This window comes from Alosa sapidissima, chromosome 1 (genome assembly GCF_018492685.1).
Source record: "Alosa sapidissima isolate fAloSap1 chromosome 1, fAloSap1.pri, whole genome shotgun sequence".
Classification (NCBI taxonomy): domain Eukaryota; kingdom Metazoa; phylum Chordata; class Actinopteri; order Clupeiformes; family Clupeidae; genus Alosa; species Alosa sapidissima.
Window position 1 is genome coordinate 38041567 of NC_055957.1, and position 11532 is coordinate 38053098.

General features: G+C 44.2%; 1 protein-coding gene across 1 annotated transcript in view; it reads right to left on the reverse strand.

Moving 5' to 3' along the window:
* maml3 (mastermind-like transcriptional coactivator 3) overlaps positions 1 to 7199 on the reverse strand; it is a 114664-nt gene extending 107465 nt beyond the window's left edge. The window contains exon 1 of the mRNA XM_042085987.1: positions 5863 to 7199. Coding sequence (XP_041941921.1) covers positions 5863 to 6237 — 375 coding nt within the window. The 5' untranslated portion in view covers positions 6238 to 7199. The remainder of the gene's footprint in view (positions 1 to 5862) is intronic.
* Positions 7200 to 11532: the final 4333 nt, after the last annotated feature.

The window sequence follows — 11532 nt, forward strand, 5'->3', positions numbered from 1 at the left end:
GGAGGGAAGGACTAACAGGCTCAGCTCAAGTGGCTAGTGATCAGAGTGAGTGCCGGCTAACTAAACCCAGCCACAACAGCCATGTCAGACAACAGAGCAGTCCTACTAAGCAACCCTGTCATACTATCCCTTTAGTCTGCTGAGTCTGACACACACACACAGACACAGAGAGAGAGAGAGAGAGAGAGAGACTGCTAGGCTGACTTGAGAGGGGAAAAAGTAACCTGACTCTCGCCAGATGAATTTCGTTCCGCCTAGCTCCGCCTAGCTCCACTCACATCCATCTGGGATCGCTTCCGTTGGGAGTGATTTCAGCACCAGATTTTATGGTAGAGCCAATTAGGATGCAGGGCGGGAAATTCATAGATGTGACATAGCGGAGAAGCGACTGCGAGACTGTTTTGATTCAGACAACAATGGCGGCTCGCATTGAGGAAGCAAGCGTCAACATTGATGCTGCTATTTCATCCGTGTTGTCCAATTTACCCAATATTTTTTCGTTACAAGAACATTAGAGAACGGCTCTGAAGGCTTTTGTTGGTGATGACGGACAAGTGGCTTATCCAATCATATGCAAGAATTTTTGATAAGGCCCAGCCTTCTGAAACACCTCTCCAATGGAGCGATCCCAGATGGATGAGTGGAGCTAGGCGGAACGAAATTCATCTGGCGAGAGTCAGGTTAGGGAAAAAGCACACATGGCTTAAACTCACTATGGACACCTACTAAGCACAGTGGAAAGCCTACCAGCTAATGAAACTGAGGTGGATACTGCCAGCCCAACACCCCTAGCTGAAAACCAACACACAGCAGTGCACAGAATATTGTGTTGGTGCACACTGTGGTACTTCAGTTGGTCACTGGAAAAACCCTCCCCCACCACAGAGTTTATCTGTGCTTGTCTGAAGGCAATATGAGGCAACAAAAAAGTTCAGACATTAAGTTCAGCTCTGCTTCATGGTATTACAGTCACTTCTGATAAGGGTTGAATTTCAGGGGTTAAAATGAGGAAGAATCGAAAAACAAAAAAATGTTTGTGCACATCTCTTTGTTTTTGGAATTTCCAGCAGAAATATTGTACCTTAAAAACTGCCAGATTTATGAGGCATTCCATCTGAATTTCTCTGCATTCCCAGTCAAGCCAGAGATTTCCTGACACACACTCAAAGCTCTGAGAACACATAGAGGCTGTGAGTATGCGAGCATATGTGTATATGTGTGTGTGTGTGTGTGTGTGTGTGTGTGTATGCACACATGGGTGGGTGGAAGGGAATGTGGTCTTGTCGACTCTCTAAATTAAAAACATCCACAGGCGGGCGTACGGGACCTCTCTGAAAACAGAGAGAAGCTGAGAAAAGAAGAAAGAGACTGAACAGAATGAGAGGGAAAGACAAAAGACAAAGAGGAAGACAAACACTGCAAACTGCAATGACTAACACCCCCCACCCCCCATCAAAAGAGGCACTAAAGATCTCTGCACCTCTGTAGCTAAGCCCTTTACCAGTGAGTTTGTCCAACATTCCTCTCAAGTCTGTCTCTGCCTCTGAGAAAGAGGTGGGTGAGCACAAGCATGCAGAACTCTCTGCTCCGCGAGTGAGGAAGTGTGTGTGTGTGGGGGGGGGGGGGGGTTCTGGAGAGGGAGAAACTCCACAGCTCTTGACTATTTGCCTGGGTTGGGTAGGTGCCCTGTAGGGTGCAGTGTGTCCCAGTGTGGACTGTCCTCTCCCTAAGGCAGAGGGGGTCAGGCTGGTCTCTGAGAGAATTTAAGTGTTGTCTCAGTGTGATTATGAGAGAGTGACAAAGGCAAAACCGGGGAGTGTGTGTGTGTGCGCGTGTGTGTTTTTGTGTAACAGAGACAGAGAATATGAGAGAGTGAGAGCACTTCAGCAAGAATGTGTGTGTGCATTCATGTGTGTGCATATGTTTGCCAGAGACAAGGTGTGTGTGTGTGTGTGTGTGTGTGTGTGTGTGTGTGTGTGTGTGTGTGTGTGTGTGTGTGTGTGTGTGTGAGTGTGTGAGTGTGTGAGTGTGTGAGTGTGTGAGAGTGAGAGAGAGAGAGAGAGAGAGAGAGAGAGAGAGAATAATAAAAAGACACAAGATTGAGAGACTGCATATGTGTGATTGTATTTGCTGGCACTCTCAGATGCAGTTCTTTGCAGTATTCTATTGTTGTGACCATCTCTTCTGTCACTATAGCCAAAGAAAAAGCAAGTCAACTCCCCCACAGTTCCCCATAAATAAGTTACACTGCAAAGGGACATCCACAAACAGGCACAGAGTGGAAAGGGCAGGGGAAAAGTAGGCCAAACTCCAATAGGCTAACAGGCATCTTACCCCCCCCCCCATTCTCTTTAATTAGAGAGCATATAGACCTTTGCAGAAAAAAACACAGAATCGGAGTTGAGTTGGTCTCAAACAAAAGCCTTCAGTCAGGATTCCAGGAGCATACGCCATTCAGTGGCCAGGAATAGACAGTAATCAACAATAAATTCAATAAAATATGTAGAAGAAGCTTCACTTTGTGCCTAATAGCTTCCCCTTTCTCAGCCGATATTAGATGTTAAGTCCGAGCCTTCAGAAACTGCATTACTGCCTTCTCAACAATGGGTTAATAGGAGAGAAATTACATCTTGAAAAGGTGTTTTTTTTGTTAACAAATGTTCCTAAATGTGACTAGTTCTGAGATCGACAGTCATTTTTACAGTTCATGGCCATGTGAAGGATGAACATATCGTTCCCATAGCCATCCAAGATAAATGCACTTTACTGGTCTGTGCTCCAAACACAACACACTATAGGTAAAGCATACCCGACGCATAACTAACTCTACTGCTAGGTCACCAGTTAGCAGGTTAGCAACTGTAACCTAGTGCCAACTGGCCTGCTGGTGCGGTTTCCTAGGTTTCTTCATGCCTCTCTGGGTCGAGGCCAAAACTCCTTGCTGCTGATTTAAAGGGTAATGTGTGTAAACTGCTGCCTGTCCTCTGCTGGTTCTCAGACACTCACGGTGACAAGACAACTACCCTCCATAAGAGCTCCATAACTAGGCTACTCCTATAAGCATTTGGTCACACACAGGTGTGTGTGTGTGTGTGTGTGTGTAGTAGTCCAAAGTGGAAACACACAGCAAACAAACAAAGAGACACATTAGGAATGAAACCAAAGGGTGATCAAACCCAAACCAAAACAAAAGAGCACAGGGAAGTGCTCTTGAGCCGCACTCCACTCTCTCTGTGTCTCTGACGTCACCCCGGCTGCACACGCCGATGCCAACTCCACGGTTAAATTTAGCAACTTGGGCACGTCTCCCAGACGACATGGAACAATGTGATACCACAAGCGCTGTTGCACCGCTGCTAAACTAATGCTGAAAAATGATGTGCATTTGTGTGTGTGTGTGTGCATGAGTGCGTGTGTGTGTGTGTGTATGCATGTGTCTGGTCTGGGACTGATGTTTAAAGAATTTCAACTCTTCCCAGCAGGAGATTGGGGCCCGACCAGCACAGGGCTTACAGATAAAGAGAGCCCAGAGTTTCCATGTCCCTCATAAGGAGGCAGATGAACCTGAAAACATTAAGTCTACAGACTTAAGCCCCATCAGACGATTAATCGCACACTAAAAAGTGTGAAAGTATCAAGAAAATATGGGATAGACTGACATTCAGAAACTGTAGCCTATAGTGCACAGCCCAATAGAGTGTTTTTTAAATACATGTTGGACATTCAAAACTGCAATAGGCCATAAAACCTGCCAAACAACAATCAGTTTTACCCTCCATCACCCCACCCCATGTTTGAGTGGCATGCTCAGGGTATGATCGATCAGCTGCACAGAGCTTGACTGGTAACAGGCAATCTTGCTGCTGCTTAACTTAGTGGGGAAATAGCCCGTCTGTTCTCATAAGTTTTTCAACGCCACTTTGGAATCTCCAATGCGGTCGAGCGTATGTTATATAGCTAATAAGAAAATAGAGTATGCGTTCTGCAGCTTTAACTGGCACTGACCAAAACCATATACCGTCCGTGTGACATTCCTGACCGGGATGGTTGCCAAAGACACTTGGACAGAACTTTATCTGAACAGCCTCAGGGAGCGTGCGTGCTTGTGTGTGTTTGAGAGACATCAAGAACAAAGCGCGATAAAATTATTATCTCAATCTGAGTCGGTACAATCTGGCGAACATAGACACATATTTCATGTGTGATTCATTCTCCACTAATACACCCTTAGCCTTAACATATAAATGTGTACTAAATCGCCTGTGATGTAGATCCGACGAGTGAATCCGTGCGAAAGGCCATTTCCTGAAGAACGCGGTTTGCTAGGTTTGAGAATCAAAAACGACTTCATACAGCCACCTAGCTGCGGCACTGCTTTCCCTTCCGTTCTCGGAGGAAGGAACGCGTAATAAGGGTGCTACTGTTTCTTTAAACCGTAATCCCTCAATTTGGAGCATTTGTTGCCTACCAGTTAATGGGCGGCTCAGTGTAATGTCCACAGTACCCAGTGGGAGGTCCTGTTCTATTGCGTCGCCACCGACTCGCTAACAGCCTTTCAGCAAGCCCCTGCCTCTGTCGCCCGCAAAAATTAGAGCAACTCTACGAGATCCACTTGGCATTTCAAAGAGGAATTGGCCACCGCGACACAAAAGACCACCTCTCCTCAAGGCGCCCTGTCGCCAGTCCACGACAAAAGTCGAATCAAGAAAAGCCTTGTAGCTAACTAATCGATCGACCTGAAACCTCTGACTCTGCATCCAGTGGACCAATGTGAGACCCAAATAGGCTACAGGCTAGTCATAAACAAACAATGACTACAATAGCATTATAATTCTGAAGGTGTGGAGCAAAGTTTTTTTTTCCACATTACAAAAAGATGGTGGTGGTAAACAGGCGATTCACTATCGTGTTGATCATTTGGATCGCATGCGTGAGGATTGCGGGCAAGCCCGGTAGGCTACTTAGGACCTCTTGAAACGGACAGCCGATTATTCTTGCAGATGATTTCTCCACCTACAACCCCTCCCTGTCTCTCCCTCCCTCCTGTTCCTTTAAAAGTTATGACAGTACACACGACGCAGGCAAGCTGCTTCGCCTGGGCGCAAGCCGCCAATGTGTGCCTTCATCCAAAACATCTTGGAGTGACTTTGATTTAAAAAAAAAATATTTGTCACACAAAAATGACAATTAGGTTGGTAAAGTGTCAACGTATGCTAAAGTAGGCCTAATCTTTGTATACATCTTATTGTGCCTCATATGCCACCTTATGAGTGGTTTCAGTGACCTTTACACATTATACTTTACACGTGAAATATTTGCAATTAGCCAAAAAATCAACAAGTTTGAAGACAACATTGGTAGGCTAGTAGTAGGCTAAGTGGGGATCAACAGTAGGCTATAGCATCACTCCATAAACTCCAAACAGCAAGTAGCCTGGACAAGCATAACAAACTGTTCCAGTATCTCCTCCGCCACTGAACTGGCGCGCGTAAAGGGAGCAACTCTGACAGGAGACATTTAATTGTGTTGACAAAATCTAAATTCATTGTAATTAGCCTATGTGCAGTCTAAAAGGTTGTTCAGACAGGCTAAACTTTCAAATAATGTTGCTGTCAACAAGCAACGAGTTGGGTTACCGTCTTAAAACAATGCGAAGTTGGTTGTCATTTCCGAAACTGAAAACCACAATACAAAGTCGAAAGTTTGTAACTGAGTGTAGACTGAGCACTGAGCAGTCAGTCAAACAAGGGCACAGAGTAGCCTAGCTTACTCAGGAGAAACACTTTCACTCACAGGTGAACTAGCCTATGTTTTGATGTCTTCCCCATCACGACCCACAGGATGGGTTAAGTGACTGCTTACCGCTATCAGTGTGTTGTTTCTCTGTTCCGTAGTTACTGCAGAATCGGGGTCTTGCTGCTTGCTCTGCTGCTTGTTGTTAGCGGACTTCTTCGCCCTCTGTTCTAGGCTGCGCTGGTACAGAGTGACCGTCTCACGGCGTTCGATCTCCAGCTGCTCGGCGTGCGCTTGCTGATACCGGTTCTCGCAGTTCACATGGTGGCGCCGACAGCCCTCGATCCGCTGCCTGAGTCGCTCCACCACGGTGCTGTGTTTCGGAATGCCCAGGCTGTTCGTGGAGGTGTTGTTGTTCGCACTCAGCCCGCTGCCGATGGCATTGTTGTTGATGCAAATACTACTGCCATTCGCGGCAGCGGGGGTTGCAAAATCCCCCATCATCTGTGCTGTGAAACAGTATTTTGGAAGAACTTTGTCAAGCCCAAGACTCCCGTCCTTCTAACCACTCTCTGTCCTGCTCCAAGTCTTTCCAGGAATGAATTTCTGAAGAAGGGTACTTTCAAATGACTGTAAACAAGCGGTGCTGGTTGCTTCCCTCCTCCGGGAGAAGCACTGTCGCAACCATTCAATGTTTCAGTCTCACCGTAGCCGATGTGCGAGAAAGGAGACAACAATGTCGGAGCGTGCAAGACCGAGCCAGCAAAGCTGCCGGGTCTCCCCGGCTCTCTTCCCCTGCCTGAACGGCTACACTACTCTAAAACAACCCCATACAACATCCGGATGTTACGGGCGACCATCACACCGAACAGCAAGCTTGCCGTTTTATTGTGTTGTCCTCTAAGAAAAAGTTTTGCAGTCTGCAGCGAACAGGCTCCAGAGTTGTTGCGTGAACTTGCATTTCATTAGCTTGGTCGACAAAATCCAACCTCCCGTAAAGACTGTACGCTGTGCGTTCAGATTTCCTGCCCGTTGGAGAGCCGCGCAAAAGGAAATCCTAGGGACACCGATCTGCTAGTCGCTCGCAGCTGCTGCCACTACCACCATCACAATAATCAAGTACTCTCCTCCTCCATGCTAGCGGAGTGATATCAGGACAAGAGCTGAGACCAGTCACGGAGCTCTGAGCAGCCCGACAGCGCCACCAAAAATACGGCATGGAGTTCCAAAGTTGAATCAGGGTCTGTAGACTAAACAGTGTAGATGACAGGTAACGACCCCCTATTGGAAGTAGTAAATAATAACAATAGTTTGGCCGAGATAACAATAAGACATTTTTAATAAAATATAAATCGCGTGGTTATTAATATCATGTTCCATACACAAGATATGAAAGCATGGAAGCTGTGGCCAAATGTTCATGTTTGAAGCATTACAAAATATGCTTACACAATCAAATTTAAATAGATGGATACACTTTAATTGAACACAAGCATCACAACTATGATGTTGTTATATTTTTTTAAAAATCCACCTCCTTATCCCCTTGCTTGATTAAGAGTTTTGATGAAAGCAGAAGACATTTAAATCTGGGCAACACGTTATCTGTTTTTGAAGCCCACATAAATTCATACAAAGCCCAGTCATAGCATTTTGGACTACCTGAAAGCAGAATAGGCCTACTGGAAGGGAAAGGGGCTATGCTCTTGTAAGAAATATGTCTACCACAAATAACTCTCATACAAAATGCTGTACTAATATACTGATATACATTTGATATACATTTGTTTCTTTGGCAAATGTAGTTTTCAGAATATGTAGCCTATTTACTGGACTTCTGTACAGTTGCTAGTAGTAAAGTGATAGCACATTGTCACATAAAAAGCATCAATTTAACAACACAATGTTTAAATATAATCTAGAATCATGACAGTCCACTTGGGATCCATTTGAATTGTGGTCCATTAATGGTCCATTACCATTTCATAGCATTCTTTAACTGAAGTCATATTTTAAATTCACATTACTAAAATTGACCAGAACTGCACTGACACTCAAGTAAGTAAGCAGTCAGTGAGGTGGTTTTCCTCCACAGAGAAGTGTTGTCTGTCTGGGTGATATTTCTGTCGATTTCATCACATGCATTTGTTGTCCTGTAAGAATGATAGAAAATGATCTGTGCTGCTGAGATGATAGTGGTGCGGTGTGTTTGTCCCTGGAGACACTGGGCCGTGGGGCATCCACGCCAACTTCAGCCAGACCGCTACTTACGTCGCCATGAGCACAACTTAGTGGCCATATCACACTCCATCAGAGGCTTTATTCAACTCTGTTAATGCTCTCTCTCTCTCTCTCTCTCTCTCTCTCTAACTACCTCTCTCTCTAACTACTTCTCTCTCTACCTCACTTTCTCTCTCACTCTTCACCTCTCACCCCCCCCCCCCATTGTTCTGTTCCTTGGCTATATGAAAGTCCATGGCCTCACTTGTTGTGGTGTGGGAGGCCTTGGAGTCCACACCCTGCTCCACTGTGGTAGAACACTCAAACATTCTGTGTTGTCATGTAGAGAAATATACGGCCTCTTCAGAGTCTTACAGAGAAGTCACTTGTACACAATTCCCTGAATCTGTACACACATGTACTATATGTTTACACATGTATATAAACTACTAATAACTAACTACTAACTACTAATAATATACAATATATGCAGTTATAAATGGTGTAACTACTGTGTACGTTGTAGGTAAGAAGGAAGTGTGAAAAGATTCAGTCCAGAACACTAAATTTGAATGTAAAGTATACTGGACTCTCAGTGTGCATAATTACCATCCTCCTTTTTAAGAGAGCAATGTTCTGTCACTTTTTCAGAGTGTATAGTGAATGTGTGAATAAGTGTGCGGAAGAGTGTGTACGGAGTGAGGACAGTGTCTCTCTGTAATTGGTGCTGCTGCCCAGTCCAGTCAGCTTAGAGCTGCTGGAATGACTGGAATGTTGTCCACACACACACACACACACACTTACCACCCCCACACACTCCAACAACTCAAACAACACACACACACACACACGCATGGACACACACACATACGCACACCGCACACTACAGCTCTTCTTCCCACCTCACACCCTCCCTGCGTTGTTCTTGTTCTCTCTGCCTCTGTCTCCTCCTCTCTTGCCATTGCTCTCTCACACACTCTTTCCCCATCACCCCCACCCTCTGCCACCATTACAACTTAACAAGACTTCACTCTCACAGTCTATGTTTCCAGTTGGGAACTTTTGCTTTTGCGTGTGTGTGTCTGTGTGTGTGCGTGTTTGTGTGTGTGTGTGTGTGTGTGTGTGTGTGTGCGTGTGTGCGTGTGCTTGTGTGTGTGTGTGTGTGTGTGCGTGTGCTTGTGTGTGCGTGTGCTTGTGTGTCTGTGTGCGTGATTGCTCATGTTTGTGCCTGTATGTCTGTGTGAGTTCATGTGTTAGTTGTGTTGTGTGACTGTGTGTGTGTGTGTGTGTGTGTGAGTGAGAGAGAGAGTGTGTGTGTCAATGCACTTGCATGCATGCCAGTATTTTGGAGTGTCTGCCTGAAAGCAGATGATGATGGCATGTTCTCCGATGCCATCATCTCCCATTCTCTCTCCACTGCTTACTACATAATTTGAAGTTGAAAAATAATAGATTTAAGATCACATTATTCAGTCCGGCCCCGAGACATTCAAGGCACACCGGGAATGTTCCCGAACCTCCCAATTAGCCACTCTGGCACTGTTAAAAACTGAACTCACATGACTCAACATCAAAAGCCCAGTGTGTTTGCATCTGTGTATGTATCATTCTATCACAGTTCACATGTGCATATTGTATGACAAAGCTGAAAACATTGCTGCGTTCGCAATATTCTCTAAGAATCACATTATTCCATTCACAATCACAAGAGCTGATTATACTGAATAAAGTTGGTACTTCAACCTACAAATAGCACACTTCTACAACAACTTATCTTGCAAATAAACCTATTGTGTGACTGTTTATTCCTCCTAATACACCACACTTGATTTTTTGCCCTCACCACTTGTCCCATAACTGAACCAGGCAGCCTACAGCAAACAATTGTGCAAATAGCTATACAAAATGCCAGTGCAACAGTTTTACAAGGCATGGTCCTGCCGGTTTAACCACTACTGGAAAGAGAGAGCGTGAGAGAGAGAGGGGGAGAGAGAGTTTTGAGGATTCCCAAAGAGAGGGTAAAGAAGTCAGACTCATTTGGATTCTGAGTGAGTTAGACTAAGTCAATTCTAAAAATGAATGTGAAGTGAAATGAAAAAGTTCAAACAAATGTTGAATCCTGTGTCCAGTTCAAATGTCGGAGATACTCTAATGATTCATTACTAATATGTCTGTAAAGTAATGAGAGTTATCTTAACACTGGCAGGTGTGCCTGCAACATTATCTACAGCCCAGTGTGTGTGTGTGTGTGTGTGTGTTCATGCCTCTCTCTGTGTGTGTGTGTGTGTGTGCATGCGTGTATGTGTCTGTGTCTTTGTGTGTGTGTGTGTATGTGTGCGCAAGAGAGAGTGACTGAGAGAGAGAAGGAAGGGCAGGGTAATATAGCACTTATATGTTTTATTAATGCTTTGACAAACACAGAGAAAAAGAAAGAAATGAAGGATAACATTTCTGTGTTTTTGTGTTCTTAGGGTTTTTCAATGACATTTTAACTCTCTTGGATTGTATATTGTTTGCAAAAACCTGATTATCAATTACACACTATCATGCTATTTACTCTTTGCAGCATCAAATCCAACCCCTATGGTCCCCTTCTGCCACATTGTTGCACACTGATAGTCTGTTGTAGGTCTGACTAGTCTAACAAGGACATCATTTTGAGGACCTCCAAGTACGATTCTCGCAGTTCAACTGACATTTTTTAATTTCCTGTAACTGTTATGAACTTGAGACTATAAATGAGGAAGTGAATATCTAGTAATATAATGTAAACATAATGAGTGTTATTGGTATGTCTGTAAGTGCTTCAACTAGACATGGAAAAGACTGAAAAACTGGCAATAAACACAACTGTTCGGATTTTTTATATGTTTGCGGATATCTATTCTACATTTTTCCCCGTCTTACAATCATTCCATGACGATATACATGAGAGGCCAAAGCTGTGACCTGTTCATCAACTGTTCATGGGTTAATAGGATACATGACCAAATATTTAGGATCTCAACCAAGGCAACCAAGAAAACACCCTCAGACTCAGAAAACAGAAGTTTGCTCTAGATAACTTCTTCATTGTTATGAAGTGGGTTTAGTGTGTGTGTGTGTGTGTGTGTGTCTGTTTTATTTCTCTGAGTTGAAAAGCACAAGACTTTTCATTTTGATGCCTCACATGATGCCTTTAGTGGCACTGCTGGACAGAGCGAGACACTTGTGTTAGAGAAACTATGATCAGTTTCATTGCAAGAAGGAAAAACGAGTCATTGGGAGGTGAAATGTCATATTTAGTCAACTTGTGGAAATAAGACACATTTTGAATTAGACAAATTAATGCACTGTCAACACCAGTATGAAAACGTTTTATAATAGGTGATACATGCCATGAATGTCCAAAGAAAGAGCAGAATGCTGAGGACAGGGGACCAGTGGAGAAGTGATGACAGATTATTAAACAGGTACAGAATTCACAGTACAGAATTCTCAGTTGTGCTACTCAATCATACTCACATGAGCACTGACAGAGAGAGAGAGAGAGAGCGAGAGAGAGACAGAGACATACACATACAGAGAGAAAATATTTTG